At 39.6% G+C, this 26865-nt stretch overlaps 1 protein-coding gene across 25 annotated transcripts in view; it reads left to right on the top strand.

Annotated features, from left to right (window-relative positions):
- ZBTB20 (zinc finger and BTB domain containing 20) overlaps nucleotides 1-26865 on the top strand; it is a 463068-nt gene that overhangs the window by 423030 nt on the left and 13173 nt on the right. For 23 of the 25 annotated variants that reach the window (XR_014167759.1, XR_014167760.1, XM_081908427.1 and 20 more), the window contains 2 exons: nucleotides 4408-4502; nucleotides 15138-15325. Coding sequence is in view for 23 of the 25 variants with exons in the window: in XM_081908427.1 (XP_081764553.1) it covers nucleotides 4438-4502; nucleotides 15138-15325 (253 nt within the window). In the remaining 2 variants the exon portion in view is untranslated. The remainder of the gene's footprint in view (nucleotides 1-4407; nucleotides 4503-15137; nucleotides 15326-26865) is intronic. The other 2 variants (XM_081908435.1, XM_081908432.1) reach the window with 1 other exon arrangement.

The raw sequence follows: 26865 nt of genomic DNA, 5'->3' as shown, positions 1-26865 counted from the left end.
GGAAAGGAGGTCAACAAGTGATGAAGGGTCACAATCCAATTTATGAAAGGGGGAAAGAGGAGAATCAAAGCATTAGTATGAGGAGTTAAGTAGAAAGGCCATTAATCAGCATTGCCTTTATAAAATACCAAAATGTTTTTGCTGACTTTATTCCCTTTGCAAGGCAACACTGCATATGAAAATATGAGCATATAAAACTTCATCTTCAAGGACCTCAGTGCTATATAAAAGAGAACATCTATTATGAAAAGTAGAAAAATTATTATTGTATTTTTAGCCGTTATTCTTGCTGGAACCACACACGAATGATTGTATGCCTCGTTGATAAGAGATTCAGAATTTATACAAGAATATCTGCACATGTTTTCACTTCTGTGTAAAGGCAAGAGTTCTTTGGTGTCAGGCTCTTCTTAACTCATTCATGGTATGGAAGGTAACTAGAACAGGTTCAATCCCTGGCATCTCCAATTAAAATAATAATATAGTAGGCAATGTTAAAGACTTCTGCAGAGACTCTGCAGAGCTACTGCAAGTCAGAGTAGACAATACTGCACTAGATGGACAAAGCATAAGTCAGCTTCCTATATTTCTGAGTTTGGGAGCTTTATTTCTTTCTGTAGCATGCTTTGCCTTTCTTTTTTCTTTTTAAAATAAAATTTATTAAAGATCTCTTAGTTTACAAAAATACGTGCATTGTCTCTTTTTTCAAGTTGTGTTTTCTACAGATCAGTTACATTTGTTGTGAGACATTAGTGTTGAATGAAGTAGTAGCTTGGGAAGAAAAGAGGGGGAAGGGGAGGGGAGTGCATAGGATAAAGTGGGGTGACAAAGCTTCTATTTTTCTGCTTAGTGTATGTGTGGGGTTTTGTGTCAGCGTCACGTGTGGGTTTTCTTTCCATTTGCTTGTTATATTTCCTTGGTGGTGAGAGAGGTTGGGGGTGACCTAGGATGTGGTAGGTTGTCTTTGGTTGGCTATAGTGAGAACAAAAAAATTCCTTCCAGTAGCACCTTAAAGACCAACTAAGTTAGTTCTTGGTATGAGCTTTCGGAAGGAATTTTTTTGTTTTGACTATGGCAGACCAACACGGCTACCTATCTGTAACTGGCTATAGTGAGATTTGTTTATGTGTGTGAGTGCATGAGAGGGTGGGTTTTTAGGTCAGGTTAGCCATATTGATTCATATGCTGTCAGCAGATTCTTGTTGTTGTCTTGTTGGGCTATGTATATGATAAAGGGGAACCATACCAGGGTGAAGGCATCTTCTTCTTTTATTTTATATTATTTGTCCCCATGTCAGTTTCAGTTTATTGGTTAGTTTTTCTAGTAAGGCTAGAAAAACCCTACACTGTATTGTTTTTGATATTCGGATGGAAGCCACCCAGAGTGGTTGGGGAGACCCAGTCAGATGGGTGGGGTATAAATATTATTATTATTATTATTATTATTATTATTATTATTATTATTATTATTATTATTAGATACTGTTGGTCCATGTTTACCCCTGACAGGTCTCTCCAGTGTCTGGCTATGATGTTTCTGGCTGCTGAGAGTAGATGGGTTATGAGCTCTTTATAATGTGAGTGGGCATTATTATTTTGGAAGATGTTCAGTAGGGCCAGTTCTGGGGTGACTTCTAATACTTGTTTAGTTATTTTGCATATTTCTTGTACGACTGATGTCTAGAAGAGTTGGATTTTGGGACATTCCCACCACATGTGGAGGTATGTGGCTGTGGAGGTGCATCTTCTCCAGCATTTTGGTGAGGCTCCTGATGTATCAGTGCTACTTCCTATGGTGTTAAGTACCATCTGTAAGTGAGTTTCAGGATGAGTTCTGTCATCCTCCCATTGTTTTTTGATTATGTCAAGGGGGTCTGTGGGATTTTGGAACAGTATTTTGTATATTGTGGATACCATCTCTTTGCCGTGTCCCTTTGTTGTTAGGAGGAGGTTTCCAAAGGTTGTCAAGGGCCTAGATGCTGCTGTTTTTACTACTGGATTGTTTAAGAAGGCATGTAATTGGTGGTGTGTTAGCAAGGGCATTTGGGTGTCCCCTAGTTTGTCTTGCATTTCTTGTGTTGATGTGGGTTTGTTATTTTTGTAGAAGCCTGCTAGATGATATAAGCCTTTGGGCTTGCCAGGTTTTTATCTGGAAGTTTTGTGCTGCATGATGAAATAGTGGGTGATGAGCCAGGGGGGATGGGGTTGGGGACAGTCTGCCGGCTTCTTCCTTCTATGCTTTAAGCATGGTCTGTGTGAACCTGTTTAGTGTTGTGAGGATTTTCCTTAGTTTGTTTGGGAGGAATGGGTATGCTATGGTGGGGGTATTTTCGATTATGTCTCTCTCCAGGTGTACCCATTGGTTTGTTTCATCTTCTAGAATGTATGGGATTATGTGGCACACTTGGTTGGCAATGTAGTTAAGGGGCAAGGTGTAGGTATTTGGGGTTTATTCTTGTTTTTTTGTGTGTGAGAAGATAAACGAGTGTAATTTTTTCTGCCATTTGCAAAGTTGGGTTGCAGGAATCCAGACTGGGAGGGTTTAGAATAGGTAGGTTAATTTTGGGAGGTTGATCATTTTGATCATGGCTATTTTGTCTGAAAGGGTGAAGTTGGTGTTGTTCCAAGTCCTCAAGTCTTTGTTGATTGTCACCACAAGGGGTTGTAATTGTGGAGATATAGTTTGTTGAGGTTTCTGGTTATTTGTACCCCTAGGTATCTGTACTTGGTGCGGCAGTTTTATCTTAGTGATGTTGGCAAAAAAAATTTGGAATGGCGGGGTGAAACACATAGCCTCAGATTTTGCACAGTTTACTTGTAGGCCCGATACCATTGCAAATGTGTTGAGTTCTTTGGTAGTTGCTGTGTTTATGGGGTCTGGTGTTGTGACCATCAGGTCGTCTGCAAAGAGCCCTAATTTATAGGTTCTGCCTTTTATTTCCACTCCCTTGATGTCTGTGGTTGCTCAGATTTGGACTGCTAGAGGTTCCAGAGCCAGAATGAATAGAAAGGGAGACAGTGGGCATTCTTGTTTTGTGCCTCTTTGGATTGCTATGGAATTAGAGTCCATACTGTCAGTCCCGCATTTTGCTGAGGCATGGGAGTAGATTTGTTTGAGGGTTTGTAAGAAGATGGGACCAATTTTCATGTTAGTTAGTACTGCTAATAGGTATTTCCATTCAAGGCAATCAAAAGCTTTGAGGATGGCTAGGGACATAATTGTCAGTGGGAGTTTAGTTGCCTTGCTATGTTCGATCAGATTCAGTAGTTTCCTAATAGTGTCTGTTACATTGTGATCAGAGACAGCACCTTTCTAAATGGACTTTGTAAATAAGGAAAATATTGGCATTCACGGTTTCTGTTATGTTTTGCCTGCACTGTACATCCAAATCTAACAAGATTCCCACCAACCTCCGTAAGCTAATATTCAATGCACAGGGAAGAGCATTAGAACTTTGATATATTTGGATTCTGCACAATCCAATTGTTGTTGTTGTTTAGTTGTTTAGTCATGTCCGACTCTTCGTGACCCCATGGACCAGAGCATGCCAGACACTCCTGTCTTCCACTACCTCCCGCAGTTTGGTCAGACTCATGTTTGTAGCTTCAAGAACACTGTCCAACCATCTTGTCCTCTGTCGTCCCCTTCTCCTTGTGCCCTCAATCTTTCCCAACATCAGGGTCTTTTCCAGGGAGTCTTCTCATGAGGTGGCCAAAGTACTGGAGCCTCAGCTTCATGATCTGTCCTTCCAGTGACCACTCAGGGCTGATTTCCTTAAGAATGGATGCGTTTGATCTTCTTGCAGTCCATGGGACTCTCAAGAGTCTCCTCCAGCACCATAATTCAAAAGCATCAATTCTTCGGCGATCAGCCTTCTTTATGGTCCAGCTCTCACTTCCATACATCACTACTGGGAAAACCATGGCTTTAACTATACGGACCTTTGTTGGCAAGGTGATGTCTCTGCTTAGAAACCTGAGAATTACTTTGCTGGATCTCAGTGCAAAGTTCATCTTGGCCAGCAGTCCGTCTCCAACAGTGACCAGCCAATTGTTCCTCAGAAATTTCCAAACAAGGCATCTCAAGAATGCCCATCCTTTTTTGTTTGCTCACATGGTATTCAGAAGTATATCACCACCATGATAAATAGCTATGGATACCATGAATATGTCCAGTTGTTGTAAGGTTATCTAACCAACGCTGGTCACCACTTCTTGTAATGTATTCCTTAAGTTAATTGTGCATTGGCTGAAGAATGACTACTTCTTTTTCTATCCCAGAATTATTACCAGTAGTGTTATGACTCACTTGTATCTAGAATAATTTAGTATGATTTACAAACTGTTTACCCTGATTCCAGATCATTTACAAATAACTCACTTATACTTCATTTTGTTTCTTTCCAGTACAGGCACAGCTTTTCTCTGCCCCAATGAATGTCTGCGCTAGGTCTAAAACTTGGAGTGATTTACCTGAAGAGTGATACTATCAAGAAACCACTGTAAGTTAACTATGCATCTTGCGTAAAAATGTTGAGCAAAAAAGGAATTTTGCAGAGAATTACAGGCTACCATATACTTCCCTGCAATTATTAGGGGGAATTAAAGTAGGTATTTAAAAAAAAAAAGCTGCAGTAGTGTTGCATTTTTTGGTTTCCAGTTTTTACTCCTCCTTTGGAGGGAGTTTTTCAGATTTCTGTTTGCTGTAGGCAGATTGAGTAAGGTTCTTAAGACTGTTCATAGATACATTCCGTGTTCAATCATTAGAAGCAGTCACGAACATGTGCTGATTAAAAAGAAAAGAGTAGGTTAACACACTTCAGGAGGAATTCAAAGTTCAAGCTATTATGATTGTTCCATCAGCAAAAACATTTCTGCTTGCCAGATGGAATGATCTCCCCTCCGCCTGCCTCCAGAGCCAATATGGAGGCAGGAGTGGGGAAAGCCCCATAGCACTAGCACTCTGCCCTCCTGTGATTTCCAGCAACTGGTATTCAGAAGCACACTGCCTTCAGACATCTAAAGGCAGCCCTGTTTAGGGAAGTTTTTAATGTTTGAAATTTTATTCTGTTTTTTGTGTTCTATTGGAAGCCACCCAGAGTGGCTGGCGAAACCCAGCCAGATGGGCAGGGTATAAATAAATTATTATTATTATTATTATTATTATTATTATTGAAGCAGAGTATAGCCATCATGGCTAGTAGCCACAGATAGCTGCCTCCTCTATGTCCAGTCCTCTTTTAAAGCCATCCAAGGTGCTTGCCATCACTGCCTCCTGTTGGACCGAGTTCCATCATTTAATTATGTGCTATGTGAAGAAGTACCTTTTTAAAAAATCTGTTCTGAATCTTCTAACATTCAACTTCATTGGATGTCCACGGGTTCTAGTGTTTTGCACCTCTATACTCTTGATTTACACTTCATTTCATATGATACTGAAAAGATCTCCTTGCCTTTTCCTCAAATACACTGATACTTAAACTTTCTTTTATTCAGAACGTTTCCAGTTTGCTTGTTCCTTGTGGGCCACTACATTTTTTCAGCAATGCCACATAGGAGAATGGTTGGGAGGCTTCTGATTTAAAACACCAGTGTAATTGTATGGGATGAAGGGAAGGGGGATTTATATCTGTTCTGAATAATAGCGTCTCCACTTGATTGCTAAAAGCCTCAGAGACATGGAACATGTACAAGCATAGCAATGCCTACCTATTACCTGGCAACAATTCCCCTTCCCCTTCACCTCCATGCCACATCAGGGTGGAGAAAGCATGGAGTTCTAATTCATCGTTTGTCCCAGTTTGACCCAGAAATGGCCTCTGGTATTTTCCTCTATTGTTTTTGCTGTGGTCAAAGTGCATACCAGCAGTGGTTTGCATACTATGAATTGCTGCTTTAATGTACTGACTGAAAGTCCTTTTTGCCTGGCTTCTCTTAATTTTTCTGCCGCTATCAAAAGAGCTTGATTCCTACAGTAGTTATAAGATACTAGTCTGAACAACTCTTTGGTCCCTGTTCAGGCTTGATCTTTATACTTGTTTGGTCAGGTTGCCATGGAGAAGTGTCTGGTCTTTGCTGAGTTTGTGGTGTCTCTGAGTTAAGTATTACCTATCTGGAGGGAACTCACAGTCAGAGTTGTCTTTTCTCTCATCTGTGAAGGGTTACATTTTGAAATAATTGGGAATGTATGTCAAAATAGAGCTGCAATACTTGGCTTGACTTACCCATTAATTTCTGCTCAGCGGAAGTTCAGAGTCAGACTTTATCTAATCTTCAAAAGTAAATTCAGAATTTATACTATATAGTGTCAAGCTGTTAAGAATGTCCAGGAGTAAACATTCTGATCCATGTTCAGAATCAAGTCTTTGTTTTAGAAGCACATTTTAAAAACACATTCATGTTGTATCAGACAGATGGGATATTTTAGCAGCTGATCAAATAAAATTTGCATGTCTGTTGGAAACCAGAGTCAGATGCTTTAATTTTTGTTAGCACTATATGGTTATATATTTAGACAAAAGTAACCCAACATCACCCACTAAGGAGGGAAGTCATCAGGGTTGTCTGAATGCTGAACTAAACACAAGCACACACACATACACATTTTCTGCCAATATATTATATATCAAATGAAGCAGATTTGCACTATTTGCTGATTTAGCATAATTCATTCCAATTCTGCTAGTCATAGGAAGCAGCAAAAAACTGTTTTGGGTACTAAAGGTTGGCCTCTTGACCTTGTAGATCCTGCTCCCCTCTGGCTTTGGGGATATTACCAAACATTATCAACATGTTACAGCCATAAGGACTAGAACAGTGTTTTTCAACTGGTGAGGCACCCCCCTCGGGGGGGGGGCATATAAATATTTCAAGAGGGGTGTAAGTGTTTCCAAAAAATATGTACAATGTATGTAAAATTTAATAATAATAATTAAATCACAATATTTCAATAACATCGTTAGGGAAGTCAGGTTTGAAGGAGGTATGGGATTTTTATCTTGGCTGAAAGGAGGCATGAGTTTTAAAAAGTTGAGAAACTCTGGGCTATAAAATTATCCTTTTGTTGAGAAATATTTACAGGATGCTGAATTCTATTTCAAGTACTAAGTTTTGTGCCTTTCCTTGTTTGGAATCACAAAGTGCAACCCTGTCATAATGCTTGAAAATGAGTATAGGGTGATAGTTAAAAACAAAAATCTTCAATAAAAACGGAGATAATAGAACATTTAAAAGCATGGCGTTGACAATGCCCCAAAATGTGCTCCTTTCTCTCTCTGAAACATATGCCAACTAAACCACAACTCACTGCAATCCTTGATTAGTTGTAAGAGAATATGGTACATATATAGAAGAAGCATAAAAAAACAGAAGGCATCATTTTTAATTGAAAACTATTGACATTTTATGGGATTTTGTAAGAAGAGCAACAGCAACTGAGGAAAAGCTCAACAGATTGTTTTAACTAGGAATATTTCAAAGTGCTAAATATATACTGTTTGGTTAAATGATGATTAGCAAATTTAAGAACAATTTTTACAAATATTTGAAGTGTGTACCTATAAACGGGTAAAAGGCTACTGAAAGTGGTGTACAAAGAATAATAAGATAATGTTTTTTTAAAAAAAATTGCAGAGAAAACTGCCCAATACTCAGATATTCCTAGTCAGATGTTTCTTTCCTTGACATCTGATGGGAGGATGTTCCACAAGGCAGGCGAAACTGCCGGGGTAGCGAAGAACTACATCACAACATTTAGAGAAGAGCAAAATCCAAATGATAGCTACATTCCAAGCAACACATTAGTCCAGGAGGTTCAGATCAGTTCAGCTCAGCTCAGTTCAGTTCATATTGAAAATTGGAAAATTCTTCAAGTTCCCATAACCAAACATATCATAGGACTCAGGAGCAACTATACAATCAGAAACTCAGGAGCAGCCCAGACTTTGGAATGGGGTCAAATCCAGCCAAGATACACGACAAGGCAGGGTTAGGGTAGGTGCTCAGGGTTTGGGGAAATAATATCATGCACCCCTCCAATGAAAACTAAGCCAGTGCACGTAAATTTCCATCAGATTAACATGTAGGACCTTGTTTACTGACAAATTCCAGAGCATAGGTAGTTGGAAGTAGAGAACAGACGTTGCATTAGCCTGTGGTAGCAAAGCAGGCTAAAGTCTTGTGGCACTTAACTTGGCATAGCCTTCATTCAATGTGATTAAGTGGTGGTGCTGCGGTCTAAACCACTGAGCCTCTTGGGCTTGCCGATCAGAAGGTCGGTGGTTTGAATCCCTGCAATAGGGTGAGCTCCTGATGCTCGGTCCCTGCTCCTGCCAACCTGGCAGTTCAAAAGCACACCCAAAAGTGCAAGTAGATAAACAGGTACTGCTCTGGCAGGAAGGTAAACGGCGTTTCTGGGCACTGCTCTGGTTTGCCAGAAGCGGCTTAGTCATGCTGGCCACATGACTCGGAAAAACTGTCTATGGTCAAACACCGGCTCCCTCGGCCAGTAAAGCAAGATGAGCCCCGCAACCCCAGAGTCATCTGTGACTAGACTTAAAGGTAAAGGGGTCCTTTACCTTTACCTTTTTAAGTCTACCAAGATTGACATTGCAATAAACATGTTAGGACAGGATTCAACTAAGTTATTGTGTATGTAGAATGAAGTCCATTTGCACAAAGGGATTCCCCTGCTCCCCTTAATCTGACATGGAGTGTTGGCGAGACCCCCAGATCTGCATGCTGGAGGCCACACAGGAGGAGGAGAGGGGCGAAAGTCCCACTGCATAAGCAGACCTCGTTCCCCATGTGCATACTCCATGTAGTGCTACCTTGAATGCCACCCTTAGTCTTAGTTTTGTTTTGTTTTGTTTTGTTTTGTTTTGTTTTGTTTTGTTGTTTGTTATACTTGCATCTCACCTTCTAGCTAGAAATATGTTTTAGACTCAAAGTAACAGGATTTGAGTGAGTGAGTGACTTGTATAAGTAATTTATTCTTTTTTTTAAAAAAGCCTCAAAGTGATTTACAATGTTCATAATGCAATACAATATGATAAAAACATTAAAACAATGCACAATACTAGTGCAGTAATCTTTTTTAACACACACCAAAGCCTTGGTGACTTCAGTTTGCAGGTAATCTTGGCATGAAAAACCTCTTGGCTGTGTGGATGCTAGGTTTTCTTTTGATGTAGTCAAGCAACATGCTTATTTACTCCATCTGTTTACCCAGTCCCTTCTCTTTTCTTTACCATGGCTTTTAAAGGAAAGGAGAAGAAGGGAATATTTATTTGCTCTGCCAATTTGCTTTACTTGAGCTTTCATTTTCCGGCTGAGCAGAAGCTTCATTGGGCTGTATAATTTTAACACTTAGGGCAAAGATTCATTTTTTATTTTAAGGGAGCTTAGCAGACTAACCTCTGGCAGGGTGACCAGGAGGAAGATTCTAAAGGAAGTTCTCTCTGTTTGTAATGCAGCCTTGCGCTAGCTGGTCCTCTGCTGCCCTCTGAAGGCGTAGTGCTGCAATTGGCAGCCACCGAGGTTTCACAAGAACTTTCACATGCTGTGCTCTCTCAAACATACCAGGCTTATATAATTTCTTTATATAACCAGAGACAATGTTCTTGATTAATAGAAAAGTGGCTTTGCTCCCTATTGTGCGATAAGGTGCTTTCCTGAATATTTCTTCATTTCTGAATCCTTTACAGTACAAAATTGTTTTTCTCACACTTTTGTGGGAGAAAACTTTTTATGAGGGGAAGGGGGAAGCAGAAAATAGAATCGTTTTCTAAGATAAATGGCTTTGTTTTTAATGAATCTGTGCTTTTTCTGATTATAGTTTTTTTCTCCTTGCACTACAGATTTTGTATGAAGGTTTTCATTCCAGATTCCCTCATATTTGAATTTTATGTAACTTCACTAATAAATATCTTGTGATATTTGTGCATATGTGTGTTAGCTATTTACTTCTTCACACAGCGCTTAAACTATGGAACTTGCTCCCACAGGAGGCTGTGATGGCTTTAAAAGAGGAGTAGACAAATTTGTGGAGGACAAGGCTATCAACAGCTACTAGCCACTGGCTATGTTTTGCCGTCACTGTCAGAGGCATAATGCTGTGAATACCAGTTGTTGGAAATCACAGTTGGACAAAATGCTGTTGTACAGTTTGCAGGATTCCCAGCCACTGTGAGAACAGGATGCTGGACTCGATGGGCCATTGGCCTGATCCAGCAAGCTTGTTCTTTGTTCTTATATGCAGACAACCCAAATATCTACTAGTTGTATAGGTCTACCTCCTTTCACCATCTTTCCACAACTACCAGTGTGTGTTTCTCGCCCCTTAACATTTCTGGTCAAATTATTTTGTGTTAGCTGTTGAAGAAAAACAGTTCAACCCCGTAAATCAAAAGAAAAAATGAGCTGGACCCATGTTTTTAAATATTCTGTTATCCAGCATTTATTGTTGTTTGTTATTTTCTCTGCCCTTGGAAAATTGTGGGTTTTTTCATCATTTCGTTAAAACTGAACATTATTGTTGGGTTCATTTTCTTGTTTTTATCATTCCAACTCAAGTCTGTATCTTTTCTGCTTTTAATCTCTTCTACAACCTGATCCTGTGCAGGAAGCACAAAGTATTAGTTTTTACAGAAACGTTTGTCCTTGAAACCTACCCTTCCATCATATGGCATTGTATTTCTGATTTTTACTTCAGTGTTCCCATCGTCAAAAGATGCCTTATCCATAGTCCTCTTAAAACTTTCTGGATCTTTCCAAGCAAACATAAAAGAATTTGCTTTTATATCTGCTAAAGCAGTATCAACATTTATCCAGAGCATTTTATCTTCATCCCCGCTTTACAGATATAGGGATAGGGATAAACTTACAGCAGGGTATTTTTAAAGAAAGATGGTGTGGCGGTTTTTCACATGTTTTGGGACATGTGAACCCCAGTGCTAAAAGGTAAGATAGGGCACAACTCTTAAACAGAACAAATTTTAAAACAAATCGTGCTAACATGGCATGTTTAACAACTTCAAAATGGCACAGGAAGTGGGGAAGGCTTTCGTCACACATTTATTTGAATACTTGCCAGGGTACCATAGGTGACAAGGAATTCCACCGAGAGTTCGTGGAATTTCTGAGTGCGTGCATTGGTGGAAAAGGGGTGGGTTGCTGCCTCTTCTCTGCCTGCTTGCTGGTTTCCATGCTCAACATTGAGAAAGGCAAACCTGACTGAGTAGGGATAAATTGTTCCATCCGTTTTCCTCAAACCCATTGTATATCTGAGCAGCTGCTGAGGGGAAAAAGGTCCATTGGAAACTAAGCATGCTGGTAGATAATAGATGGAGGGATTCATTCCTTCTCCACCAGGCTACTTGGCAGTGAGGAACATTTGGCCCTCCTGCTGGTGTTAGATTCCATCAATCCAAGCCAGTATGACTAGTGTAGACTCCCCCTTACCTTTTAAGTACTCAATCTCGCTCTGATCTTAAAGAAGAAGACTCATAAAGGTTTTTAAAGGCTTCTCCTGCTTCCCTTTTCAGTTCCTGATCTCTGCAGCAAAGTGCTTTAAATCAGTCTTGTCGTTTCCATTAGAAGCATGACCCTAGTGACCCTAGTGAGATGACCCAGTTCTGTTGGGGGTGGAGTAGCAGGTGTGGCTAGGGCTTCATATGAAAAATCAATAACTATACGACAGTGAAAACAGCTGGTGCTTTATTTCTTAAGAAAGCACACAAACTGGTAACATGTACCTGTGCCCAAGAAATTAAACATTGAGTATTCACCTGCTAAGTTCCACAGATTTATTCAGAAAGTTGTTGTTTTTTACAGACCAACACAAAGGGCATCCTCAGTCTTGAAAAGTTACTATTAATTATTATTATTATTTACTACCCTAAGAATATATTGATAATAAACGTCTGTCCCATTTAGCTAATAAGTTCAAAGAATCTATATTCCCTAAATGATTATGACAGCCATTTTTCAACCTAAATATTGTCTTCATGAAAACTGTTATTGACTAAAATAAGTTTGACCCCAGCTGCCTATTTCTCTAAATTAAAGTGGATGCCACACCAATTTCAAATCAGTATGCACCAACTTCTTTCAGTCCCTAATGTTCACTTTTAAGCAAGCCACGTTCACCATTGCATCTGTGAAAATATGTTATTAAAATTCACTCAGTTCCGCTTGCTCCAATGACCTAGTGGCGGTAATCAAAAACGTACTAGTGTCAAAGCAATAAATAAACAAACTGATGGTCACCTTTCCCCTGCTCACAGATTCACCTCAAAAGTGTCCTGCGTAACAATCTCAACTAAGGGAACCGTGGTTTCTTGAAACAAGCCAGGATAAAACCATAGTTTCATATCCAGGCAGTTCAGAAACCACAGTTTAAACAACCTGAAGTGAGTTCAGATATAAGAGGAAGCTGTGGTGTGTTTAGAAATGGGAGCTTAAAATTCAAATCTCCTCTTTGTGGTCACACAAGGAGAGGGGAGAGAGAAATGTGCAAACTTGAGGTTCATGTAGACTTGTTCGCAAAGCAGGGAAGCCATGCTTTCCCATTAGGTCTGAACCAACCCATAATGTCCAGCTGGCTTTGTTTCCTACTGCAGAACAAAGATAATATGAACTGTTCTTCAGAGGTGCAATCAGTTAATAATAATAGTAGCAGTAATTGCTTTGGACTAATTAGACTGATTATAGTAATATAATATGCATAATATTTTTCCCTCCAAGCTGTTATTGGAGGGTGGATAGCAGTTGTAAGAACCACACTGTTGCACCAATTGTTAATGAAGTACAATTCTAGCAGTGGTATTTACTCTGATGTTAAAAAAAATAATACAGTGGTACCTCGGGTTAAGTACTTCATTCATTCCGGAGGTCCGTTCTTAACCTGAAACTGTTCTTAACCTGAAGCACCACTTTGGCTAATGGGGCCTCTTGCTGCCGCTGTGCTGCCGGAGCACGATTTCTGTTCTCATCCTGAAGCAAAGTTCTTAACCTGAGGTAATATTTCTGGGTTAGTGGAGTCTGTAACCTGAAGCGTATGTAACCTGAAGCATATGTAACCCGAGGTACCACTGTAATGAGAGAATGGTACAGTATCACATTTCCACTAATGTAAATGTGGAGTTTGTAAGGAAAAAATTGTCCATTTTTCCTTAAAGAATTATCAGTGCAACGAACAACCCACTGAATTAATTGGCAAAGCTCCTATTGACTATATATTTCATATTTATTAGTAAGAATGTTCTTTATCGTGTCTGTTTTTAAAATATAGTCATATATCTTGAAAGGAGTGTTTTAATTGATTGCATTGGAAATACATCAATGCAGACCACTAAAATACAAGGTTATATTGTGCTGTACTGGAATAACCTTCTTCATCCCAGTTCTCAAGTGTAGCATCATACTATGTGGATTGCCATGGAAACTACTTGGGCTCTCTATGTCTGCTTCCTTACATAAGCATGGCAAATAGTGTGCAATAAGAAGCAATTTTAGCACCTGGACAGAGGATTGGCTTCAAACCCCTACTTCATGTACCACTCTGTAGTATGAACTAGCATTTTTTATTCCACCAATGTGCAATGGCTTTGCAATTTGCAATATCATATGCAATAGGAGATAGAGCTTCTGTGCTTTTCAAAATTCTGTGAAGTGGAACCTTTGGTAGGCACCACTTATGTAGGAGTGAGAAAAACTGCACCTGCTAATATTCTTCCTTTTATGCAACTATTAAAGGTGTAAGAATCTTTCATCCTTTACACCACTGTGCCTTTATACTCTGGGTCCATACTTCCTCTATTTTCTCCTGGATTAGCTGCTGTTGACTATTTCACATTTTATGGCCCATTTGATTCCCAGCTTGGCCAGTTCCTGAGTGGAAGCAAGTGGGGTTTTTCTCTTAACAGCTTCAAGAAAGGCAGAGACTAACAAGTTCTCTGAGCAGGTTTCAGAGTGTCCCATGAGCAGACCTGAGAGTGAAACATAAAGCAGAGATGCCATTTTACTGGTTGATCTTGGTATCAAGCACCTTCTGCTTCAGCACAATTTATTTTTAAAAAATATAAAGAATTATGCTACACTTTAGAAATCACTTGCAGGGAAATAATTTTATCCAAAATTCAAAGAGAATGGAAGGTAATCTAAATCTGAATTCCAACCAAGAAGCTCAGTGATGGCCTTGACTGCATCTTTGGCAAAGTTTTTGTCATTTGAGAAATGATAGGATGCGTGTGTGACAGTGCAATGAGCTCTAACTGTGGTGGGGAACCTGTTACCCTTCCAATATTTGACTCCAACTCTCTTCACGCCCAGGGCCATATTTCCCCCAATGCTCCTCTGCAGTAGTAAAAATAACTAAACTACATGTTTGTTGCCTATACAGTGGTACCTTGGGCTAAGTACTTAATTTGTTCCGGAGGTCCATACTTAACCTGAAACTGTTCTTAACCTGAAGCACCACTTTAGCTAATGGGGCCTCCTGCTGCTGCCACGCTGCCGGAGCATGATTTCTGTTCTCATCCTGAAACAAATTTCTTAACCTGAAGCACTATTTCTGGGTTAGCGGAGTCTGTAACCTGAAGCGTATGTAACCTGAAGCATATGTAACCCGAGGTACCACTGTATTGCAACATGTGGTTTTTGCTCCTATACATCTTCATCTAGGTGTGATCAGTTTAATGAAGATTTCTGGCATACATAAAATCATGCTCACTATTTTGAGACATTTTGGTCGGTTATAATAACTATTATGGCTATTGCCATGCTGTAATTAATAATAATAATAATAATAATAATAATAATAATAATAATAGGATTATTTTTAGCCACTGGCTTTCAGTAGTATCTGAATAACCTAAACTAGTGGAGCAGGTTTGTCCTTCTGTGAACTCCTCAAAAATACTATTGCATGTTTTTGAATGGCATGTTTTTAATATGATACATTGATCGCTGTTTCTGAGTAAATACGAGAACTGGCACCTTTCCAAATAAGAAGTATTCAGAAGAGGATTCTTCCCTTTAAGTTGGCCACAAAAAAGAGCTTTCTCTTAACAATTCTAAAAATGCTGTTTCCTGCATATGCAACAAGTTCCTTCAAAGGTCTCTTTGTTTGTTTTCAGGAAGAAACCCAAGACAGCTGAAAAACAGAAAGAGCCTGAGGAGAATGAGATTACGCAGACGGGTGCATACAGCGCCAAGTCAGGCCTTCCCTGCCTGAACTTTGAAACTGTCCCATCTTTGAGCCCAGCTCTCATCCATTCATCACATTCAGCAAGAAACCTGCACGCACACACAGGGTCACCTGATTGTGAGTACAATACTGCAGTTGTGGGGTATCGGTGTATATACTGAAACATGTTCTCCCGGGTTTCCTAGCATCAACCCATATTGTCAAAACAAACCCCTCTTCACTCAGATTATTGGATTTTTCAGGACATATGAATTATTCATACAGACAGACTCTGATCTGTAGGAAGTAACTTTTAATGAATTCATTTTCATTCATATCCAGACCATATTATTCATTTGTTTAGCTATATGGAAGACTCAGGAGCAAGTGCTGAATATTATTGTTATTATTACACTTAATTTATTAATTGCCTTCTAAACCACTGTTTCTAAGGTGATTTACACATAAAATAATAAATCTAAAAACACCAGTGCAACAAATACATTAAAAAACAAGATGAAAACCCTAAGAAGTGGAAACTCATTGTAAAATGGTATATAATAAAAACATACAAAACACTGTTTAGCAAAGATAGGCTGAAGCCCTTTATTATTATTATTTGAGTCATATTACTTCTCACTGGCTGTTCCATAGTTGTGGAACTTCCCTAACTTTACAAACATGTAGAAAACTCAAAAACTTTCTGATTTTGCAGATCATGAAGGAGACGGTCCCTAAACACTGTTGACTTTCATACACTAAGGACTTTGTAGATCCAGGTCACACACTGGGCCTTAGAAGAGTATAAAGATCCAGTGCAGATAGCAGACCTCAGTGCCGCCAGTAGCCTAACCCAGTCAGGAATTGCCTCACAACACTTTGCACAGTCCCTACTTTATGGAATCATTTTGGCGGGAAAGAACAAAGACATTTCATAATGGCCCTACATATCTACATTATCTATCTATCTGTGGTGGTAGTGATGGTACACCCCATTTCTTCCTAATCAATTCAAAACAGCTAGCAGCATTCTTATAATCAGTGCTGTTGCTACAGTATAGCATACTCAATATATTAACTGTTTATTTCAGAAAAAGATTATTTCATAAAGTTGCAGTCCAGTGCACATCTGCTTGGGAGTAAAGCTCACTGAGCAAAGTGAGACTTACTTCCAAACCTTATCTGAGCTAAAGATGTCACTCCAATCCTTTGTCCAAAACTGGATTTCCTCTTCATACACTAAGATTTACTCCACTCTTTTGAACAATGGAAAACCATCATTTTGCCACCCAGAAATAATATCATTTTCTTACGCACTATGTAGGATAGCTGTATAGTGGTACCTTGGTTTTCAAATGTAATCCATTCCAGAAGATCGAGTTCTGGAACATTCGAAAACCCAATAGCCGACAGCTAGGCCTCAGGATCTTGCACTCAGCGGAAGCCACGTGGCGTGTTCTACTTCTGAGGCATGTTCAAAACCTAAAGCATTTACTTACGGGTTTACGGAGTTCGAAAACCGAAATGTTCAACAACAGACACATTCGAAAACCGAGGTACCACTGTATTACATAAGACCAGACATCAGTCTAAACTCCATACTAGCCCCTGAAATCACCCTTCTCCTTTAAGCAAGGCCAAATACCCATCCATCCAAGACATCTGAAGGCAGTCCTGTTTAGGGACGTTTTTAATGTTTGAAGTTATATTTTGTTTTTAATGTTCTGTTGAAAGCCACCCAGAGTGGCTGGGGAAACCCAGCCAGATGGACAGGGTAGAAATAATAAATTCTTCTTCCTCTTCTTCTTCTTCTTCCCCCAAAATTCACCCTGTTCATTTGGCACAAGCAGCATGCCAATCAGATCCCCATCCAAACCTCAAACATTATGCTCATCAGGCACCCATCTGAATCCCAAACTCCAGCTCTTTCCCCATGGCCAAATTATCATCTGGGTATAAAAATTATATTTTTCTTTTGGTGAGACCAGATGCTCTTCTGAATCACATTCCCTAATGCATCTTAGCCTTATAGGAGAAGAATGCCATTAAAATTAAGGTTTGCCGTTAGGTATCATTATTTTCAAGAGTTCTCACTTACAAGACACAGGTCATTGTCATGCTGATTTGAGAGCAATAATTGCCCTTTCCTCCTCCGCTGTAACCTGTGTATGCTAGATAATATTGATAGATACACGTGGAAGACTATGTAGGTGGAAAGGACTACAGATTTGAAATGGAAGAATCCTCTGTACTGTATGCATCCCTCCCAAATGTGGTCACTCTAGGGTGGGGTGGCCAACCATTCAGATTCCTCTCCTGATGAGAGTTGCATACTAGCAGCATCTGCAGGACACCATTCTGGCTCCCCCTTCTCTAAGGATTCCACTCAAAGCATCTCTGGCTGGTTATCACTGCTATGATGTGCAAATGAAATGCTCAAGGAACTTTGCGGTGAGGTGCGGTGAAGGATTCTGCATCAAATATAGTTCTAAAACATATTCAAGAACATTCCACCACAGCTTCTCAGACAACCCGCAACTTCTGCACTGCTAGATAATGCAGTTATATAGCATTATCAACATCGGTGACATGGATTGAACCTACAAAAAAAAGAAAAAAGAAAACAATTGCAATTTCAGTGGCATTCTTAAGTTAAAAATTAGTGCCACTGGATTTTTCAAAACTGATGGTGCACACCTGAAACTGCACTGTGACAGAATGATTATTTTGCCATTGAAGTTATCTTAGATTTGAACTAAACAGAATATAGTTCAGCTTTCCCCAAACTAAATATGATGGACCTGTTGCAAGTCTTTAGGTCCATTGTATGTTTAATTCAATGACTTCAACACAAGCTCTTTACTTTTATTTAATGATTCTCTTTTCATTTTATATTGAATTTGAAATTACCGTGTAGCTCTAACCAGTTGCAAAAAGTCTGACATTTCTGGTCAGCTGTTTAATATACTGAAGCTTTACAAGAATTCCAGCAAAAAAGCCCTTTAGATGAATTGGACATATGTAAAAATCTCAGTTTCACTAATGATTTGGGGATGTCATAGTTTCCTTCTTCTGATGTGGTTTTAAAATGAAAATTTACAAGCAGGAAAAAAGGAAGAAGCCAGCTTCGAAAGCCAACCAGACTTTGTGGAGGCCAATAAAAAAAAAATCAGGTCATTGCAATAAAAGTAAGGTTATCCATTTCTTTTTTAAGTTAGAAAACAACAACCTGTCTAAGCACAAAGGTTGGAGGTTAGCCATGTTATTGGTATTATTGTTAACTGAAATCACTTTAGCTACCATTTACCCTTTCTTCTTTCATACATTCTAACATTTTTAGGAAGCAGTGCCCACACACAAATCTGTTCACATTTTATGACCAACACAAAATTGGCTTACAGTCGTCTCTAAGAGGAAAAATAAAAAATGAGCAAGTGTGGAATTAAGGCACGCTATATGTTTTATTTTCCAGCAAACAATCTGTTTAACCTTTTCTCAGAAATGAGAAAGTTAATTAGTTAGTGAGACTTGAGGTATCATCCCAATATTTGTTTACAAAACAAGTGAGGAAGCACGAAAGTGGCTTGGCATAAAGTCTGGGGATGGAATGAGCCATAGCAGTGTGATTTTCTTTTATTGCCTCACATCAGATGGCCACGGTTCTTTATGAGGCACAATAGTGTTTGAGTCCAGTGTGCGTTGCTGCTTTTGCCGCTCTAAATTCTACGAATCAACTGCAAATCCAATCTTTGTTTGCTTTAACAACTTATAGGCTGCCTTTCAACATAAAAGCTTTCCCAAGGTGACTTACGATCAGTATATTTAGCAGTGTTTCTTAAACCAAAATCCAAACATTTTAGACTAAAAGAGCAACACAGAACCATTCCTAAACCAGAATAATTTTTTAACTATTCAAAACAGAGAGCTGTGATGTTTTTTTCTTGGAGGCAAGAATTCAATCTTTTTAGACCTCGGGCTGATGGCAGGGACCAGAGTGTACATTCCTTTGAAGAAAGGATAGGGACTTCTATGTCCCTTTATATATCAGCTGCCGTGAGATAAACCACCTACTCTAAACCAATCCTCAGTTAATCATGGAATTTGCTTTGGAAGTGGAAATGGGTTCTCATTCTTCCACATGTTCCAGGTGTTCATGTGGTCAAGTCCTGTGGAACTATAGGCACACACTGTTGAGATTCTTAGCTACTTCTCAAATACCATCTCAGCCACAAACTCTTTAGGCAAGGTGGTCCATTAGTCTTAGCCTCCCATCTGTAATAATAATCCAAAATAATTATGTACACGGTTGCCCAACAGATACAGCTTGTTTCATCCAAGTACCTTATTATGTAATGCTGAGAATGCTGAACCCTGGGAAAGGTTTTTACTGGGCTCTCACCCCATAAATGCCCCCCAGCAACTGCTCATAAAACTGACAGTTTTGGAAATGACACAACTTTTATAAAACGCCTAGCCAGCCAAACTTACAATGTGCATTTGTTTGTAACAGGCTCTAAGGGGCTAACGATACTGCCATATCATACAGAGATATTATACGGATTAAAAAAAATCTGTAGTTGAAGTTCTTTCACATATTAAGGGCACCACATGATTGAAAGCCTCACCTGCATATTTCTTTTGATGAACGGTATCATATCAATAATACCTTTCTTTGAAACCAACAATGCACCTATTCTTGTAAATTTTCAGTAACTCACCAAAGAGAAAGTACTTAGTTTGGCACAATTTTTATTATGGATTTCAAGATTCATGTGATTTTCAGTAGTGGCATGAAGAATTTGTATCGGCTTGCTACTTTTATTCAAGATCGCTGTATTTTTACAGAGCATTTTATGAAACCTAGAATACAATTATCTTTTTGTTCTGGGATTCTGTATATAGTCTCCAGCAGGGACCTAATTATTGTTGCTGATTGAGATATGTTTTCAGTAGATGTCGTACTTCTTTTAAGGAGTCACTTATAAAGGTAAAAACAAGAAGTCTAGGCTCAATATTTGTGTTTTGAATTATCTAGACCTGGTGGGAATATGCAGTATACCTTCCCTCCTTTTACAGTATATAGTGCAATGTTTCTACTTCATAGCCCACAAGAGGATTATAATATAAATTTAAAAGTACTTTCTTAGTGGATATTTTGACATTTTTAAGCACTGAAAATATGACTGGAACAGTGTGGTGTTAACATTTTGGAAAGCCTTTTTATAATAGAAATGCTAATATATGCATAAAAGTGGAAACCCACAACCAAATTTTTTGCTGTATTCTTGGGTCCTAATATCTATATACAGTTCCAGATAGTCTGTAGCAGCAACATTAGTTGAGACTCACAAGGGTTGGGGAGGCGACATTTTCCCCACCCTCCTAAAACCTTTCCCTTTTGTGTTATATAGCACTGAAGGATTCATGTTTGGAGTAGCTGTCAGCACTGAACCTGAGCCCTGTCCAGCACTAGATAAAGTTTCTGGAAAATGAAAAATTACAAAGGTGTCCCCCTCCTGTAACATCTCTCTGTAGCTCAAGAAAGAGAAGTGTTTATTTTGTTTTTAACTTCATGTCTCCCAACCGCTCCAGAACATTGTCAATGTCAAGGGCTTTGGTAGACCAAGTCCCTCCTTCCTTTTTGTTCCAAACTGACACTAAACTACCATCAACATTCCATGGCAGCCAGTTTCCTCCTCCTCTTCCTCCTCCTCCTCCTCCTCCTCCTCCTCCTCCTCTTCTTCTTCTTCTTCTTCTTCTTCTTCTTCTTCTTCTTCTTCTAACTAAATTGTTAATTTTATTTATACCACCTTCCACTGAAAGTCTTAAGGTGGTTTACAACAGTTTCAAGATTGGTTATGGGCTGATCTACAAAAACTAGCAACATACACCCATGCAAGTGCTTCAACACATTGGACAACCACTGTGTTTGGGGCTGGTACATTCATGACAAGTTACAGTTTACAGACTTTCCCTCCATTAGTCCATAAATTGGTTTTGTGCTGTCCGAAGTATTTCCTTTTGTCCTGAATCTCCTACCAATCAGTTTCATTGGGTGACCTGTTTCCTGTATTATGTCATACAGTTTGGTCATAGCCACTAGCTTAGATAGCTTTGAAAAACGATAGTGGAGAAAGTGGATAGACAATTCTCTTTCTTTTCCTCCTTTAATTTGTCTATCCACTTTCTCTACGCCATGCATAATTTTAGAAATCTTGTTCATGTTCCCCCCCCCCCAAGTTGTCCTTTTTTCCCAAAATGAAAAAGCCCCAAGCATTCTAACCTTTCTTTATAGAAGGGTTGTTCCAGTACTCTTGAATTTTTACTACTCTGGATAATTTAGTATCATATGAAAATTTGGCTGCCTCAGTGCTCACCCTGACTTCAGATCATTTGTGTAGAAGTTTTTTAAAAAAGAAAACCAGTCCCAATACAAATCCTTGGGGGATTTTACTTTTTACTTTATTCCATTGTGAAGATTACCCTTTTATTCCTACTCTCTGCTTCTTGTTCTTTAACTTTAATGACAATATATATTCTGATTCCTTGTCTGTTAAGTTTACTCCAGAGTCTGTGATGAATGACTTTGTGTAAAGCTTTTTGAAAGTTTTAAGTATGCGGTATGTACCAGATCACTCTGTGGGCATGCTCAAAAAACTCTTTTTAACGTTTGTGAACTTACCTTTGCAGAACACACGCTGGCTCTTCTTTAGCACCATTTTTTCTTTAATATTGCTTTTGACTGCTTTGCCTACTTGCTATTTGCATGAGCAAGTGCAGTATAGTATCTGCTTGGCATTCAGAAGGCCACAAGCTCAATTCCCATCATATCCTCTCTGGGAATGGGAAACCCCAGAGAGCTGCTGTCAGTACATTACTGTTACACATCACCCCAGTCTCTGAGAAGTGAGAGAATCCAGGGTTTCCAGGCACTTACCCAGGTTCAGTTACCTTGGAACAGGGGTGGAGGAAGGGGGTGCGGTAGGTGTGGTCCGCCCCGGGTGTCACCATTGAGGGGGGGTGACAAAATGCCGGGCGGCACTCACTGCAGGGCCTGCAGCCCACCCAAGCCACTCATCTCTCCTGGGAGAGACGCGTGGCTTGGGCGCGTGTAGGCTCCTCACTGCCAAAACGGTTGACCCGCTGCCTCTCCCCCAGCTGTAGGTCGGCTGAGTGGGAGGAGGCAGGAAGACCGGAGGCCCCACCCTCACCCCGCCCCTATGGGTGGCTTGCTCCGCTCCTGGGCGCTCTGCCCCAGGCGCCCGAGTGGCTTCCTTCCCAGCTGCCTTGGAATGAAGGCCAGCAGAGACACTGGTATCTTTAGGATATATGTTTGTATTTACACATATATAACCTGGGTATAAGATAGACGGGCTCACAGCATTGACACTCTAACAGATCACAAGTTTTGAGCCAGCAAAGAACAAGCATGTCTCTGTGTCTCCAGCTTTCCAGCCTGCTTCTAACTCAGCTCACACTGACTAGACTCCTATTGTTCTCTCCCTCTGGAAGCTAGGTGGGGGAGGCACACCCTTTTCCTTCCTTTTCCTCACCATCACTTAGTTGTACCTCTTGCAACCTAGCCCATTCTTTTGGGATGCTGATGAGGACACTTAAGTGGCCAGCTAAGGCCATGGTCTCACCAAGAAATTTGTCTGACTAGTTCGGCAAACTCCTCTTGTTAGATTGTCACCTCACAGGATACCAGACTCGAAGAACTGGAAGGGACTCAGGACATTATCTAGACTGACCACTACCAAACCTACAACATTACTGGCTAAGATGAACCAATGATTTGCTTCCCGTGTTCCTATGCACAATCATGGTGACACTTTATCAAGCAGCAACAATTTCTTCTTCTTCTTTGGCGATCACTTGTAGCTGATAAGATTGTCTTCCATGAATGTGGTCTTAACAATGTGTCCATAAGTTACTGTGGAGGCCAATTCTGGATCCGCACATCGTTCCACAGTGGGGACATAGGTTTTCAGGTGGGAGTTGATCATGGTGAGGACTTCTGTCCTGATTTCGTCCATGATGCCTTTGGTGAAGGCTGTTCTCTAATTGGAGCACTTGCAGGCCGGTGTTTATACTACATTATTTTATATTTGCTTTGAGAGCGTCTTTAAACCTCTTTTGTTGTCCACCAGCATTACACTTTCCTTTCTTAAATTGGGAATAGAGTAATTGCTTTGGAAGATGATAATCAGGCATGACCATTCCAGTGAAATTGATGTTGAATTACATAATCTTAGTGACAGCATGTTTATGGCTAGATCATATGAATAGTGCCTCGGCCTCTGCAAGAGCACCTAAATGGTTGCATTATTTTCTGATGTTTTTCTTGCCATGAGCCAATTTCCCCCATGTTACAGAGGCCCAACTGGCCTCCTCTAGAAGTTGGACATTTAGTGTCACTGATCCCATGCTGTGGAACGCTCTTCCAGCAGACATTTGGCAAGCATCCTAGCTTTTGACTTTCAGGCTGACAGACTTATGCAGTTGCTTAAAATGTTATTGATTAGTCTGTCATTTTAAATGTTGTTCTGTACTGTTTTAAATAGTGTTTTGCATTTTATTGGATACATGTTGTTGTGTACTGTCCCAATATTTTATGAGATGGTGGGATCTAAATACTTTTATTAATGAATGAATACATAATAGAATCATTGAGTGGGAAATGGGGTAAAAAATGGAATAAGTAATAAATAAATTTAGGTAAACTACATCACTGACAAGCTCAGTAGTAGCTCTGCACACTTCGGAGGTGCATGTGTGTGTGTTGTCATGAACTCATGCTTTTAGGAAATTCTCTTTCATCCCTTCTGACTCAGACTCTGTGTGTTGCTTATTAAAGGACAGGAATAAATAAATAAATAGAGATCATATCAACCTTTTAGCCTGGGTAGTTTTCAGCTACTAGCAAGTGCCTATTTAATGCAATCAGGAGAGGACAATAGACAATATACATTGGATTGAAGTTTGGAATTGAAGAGAAAAATAAGTATCTGTTCAATTTTTAGATTGTTTCCTGAATCGATTTAAGAATATGAAAGGGGAAATGTAACATGGTCAATTGCACGTAGAGATTTTCTTATCCCTGCTAAATGCAGATAGTGAAAATAGGGCTTTCTATGAATGCATATTGGTACACATGTTAAACTTCCATGCACTTGGGAACCCTGCACAATCAGATTAAATAAGAAGAATCTGTGCACTTTCCACTGTGTTGTTGTTGTTTAGTCATGTCTGACTCTTCGTGACCCCATGGACCAGAGCACACCATGCACTCCTGTCTTCCACTGCCTCCCGCCGTTTGGTCAAACTCATGCTGGTAGCTTTGAGAACACTGTCCAACCATCTCGTCCTCTGTTGTCCCCTTCTCCTTGTGCCCTCAATCTTTCCCAACATCAGGGTCTTTTCCAGGGTGTCTTCTCTTCTCATGAGGTGGCCAAAGTATTGGAGCCTCAGCTTCACAATCTGTCCTTCCAGTGAGCATTCAGGGCTGATTTCCTTAAGAATGAATAGGTTTGATCTTCCTGCAGTCCACGAGACTCTCAAGAGTCTCCTCCAGCACCATAATTCAAAAGCATCAATTCTTCGACGATCAGCCTTCTTTATGATCCAGCTCTCACTTCCATACATCACTACTGCGAAAACCATAGCTTTAACTATACAGACCTTTGTTGGCAAGGTTATGTCTCTGCTTTTTAAGATGCTGTCTACGTTTGTCACTGCTTTTCTCCCAAGAAGCAGGCGGCTTTTAATTTCGTGACTGCTGTCACCATCTGCAGTGATCATGGAGCCCAAGAAAGTGAAATCTCTCACTGCCTCCATTTCTTCCCCTTCTATTTGCCGGGAGGTGATGGGACCAGTGGCCATGATCTTAGTTTTTTTGATGTTGAGCTTCAGACCATATTTTGCGCTCTCCTCTTTCATTCTCATTAAAAGGTTCTTTAATTCCTCCTCACTTTCTGCCATCAAGGTTGCATCATCTGCATATCTGAGGTTGTTGATATTTCTTCCAGCAATCTTAATTCCGGCTTGGGATTCATCCAGTCCAGTCTTTCGCATGATGAATTCTGCATATAAGCAGGGAGACAATATATAGCCTTGTCGAACTCCTTTCCCAATTTTGAACCAATCAGTTGTTCCATATCCAGTTCTAACTGTAGCTTCTTGTCCCACATAGAGATTTCTCAGGAGACAGATGAGGTGATCAGGCACTTCCACTGTACACACATACAAATGCAGTTCTTGCTTTAATACAGAGGCAGAGGCAGCTAACCTGATCCTATAACTTGCATGTGTTTTGTATAGCTGTGAAGCCAAGCATATCAAGGGGCTATAGTGTTGGGGTTTTGTTGTTTGTTTACTGCAATGGATATTCCTTTAATGAATACAGAACAGGTGGCATTTATTGGACAGAAATTTATTGGACAAAAATAGATTTCTACTTGTATGAAGTTCTGATTGCTGAATTTTTGCTTGTTGGCTGGCTGTTAAAAGCAGTCAGAAAACAGTTGCAGTCCTACATTTTCACCTTCTTTCCAGATCGAACTGCTCAGAGCTCAAACTAGATAGTAACATTCATCAGCTTTCTTTTCTTGAGAAATGATGCCATCATGTGGCCATTTTTATGTACACATTGAAAAAAAATCAGGTGTTTTGAATTTTCCTTTCGCTAACTTTATTGCTTATAATCCATCAACAGATTAACTACCACATAAAATAAACAGTATCTTAATTCATTGAATGTGTTACTTGAAAGAATATTAGATTAAGGAATTGGTTTTAACACAGATAAATAATTTCTTTGGAATTGTTAATGGATTATTGGCAATAGTGCAATAAGATCTGAAATCATTTTACAAGGAGGAGTTCTGATTAAGTTTCTTTTCAAAACTGACACTGTTAATCTTCTTTCATTTACATTATGCTTACAACTGAGCTCTAGCATTTTTTAATAATCAGATTTTACTTTTCCTGCATATTTTAAAGATACCTAACAAGAATATTTTGGAATATGAAAATTTCAGAATTCTATTTGGTTATTGGGGTTTAGTCTAATAATTAGTCATAATTTTACTAGAATTATACTACTTTGGTTTGCAACTGTATGCATGCTTTTAATATAAGTGTAGCCCATTGTGGAAATAAGTTAAGTTTAAGTCAGGAACTCAAGTCCAATTAACTGAAATCTAGTATTCTATCTGAATCTACAGCCTTAGCCGCCCTTGTAAATCATAATTGCTAGGCTCTGTGCAGCTCCAAGTAACATTTCATGCACACTCAAACACTACAATTAACAGTTCCACCATTCAGAATTCAGTACCTTCCTCTTCTTTTAAAGTGGTTGTGTTAGCATAAAGGATCTGACATAATCTGATGTTTCATTCCAAACAGAATGGCACATGCATATTCCTGACTATTAGTAAGTTTTAAAGGGATAACAAAAACATTTTCCAGACCCTTGCCCACAGGATAAAATCCCCTTGTCAGCTCCTGTCAGCATTCTGAAAGTATGACACATGTGCACAATCTGTGTTATATCACCCCTCCCTCCAGGCTATATGACCATTCATTGCTGGCTCGGGTAAGAATAGCCTTTGCATTTTCACACCCTTTCATTTGTGTGCCATTTCTGAATCAACCTGCTTTCACAAAAAGGAACAAAC

This window comes from Podarcis melisellensis (assembly GCF_964234715.1).
Source record: "Podarcis melisellensis genome assembly, chromosome: 4".
Taxonomy (NCBI): domain Eukaryota; kingdom Metazoa; phylum Chordata; class Lepidosauria; order Squamata; family Lacertidae; genus Podarcis; species Podarcis melisellensis.
Note: the sequence above shows the minus strand (reverse complement) of the source record. Positions and strands in the feature narration are given on the sequence as shown.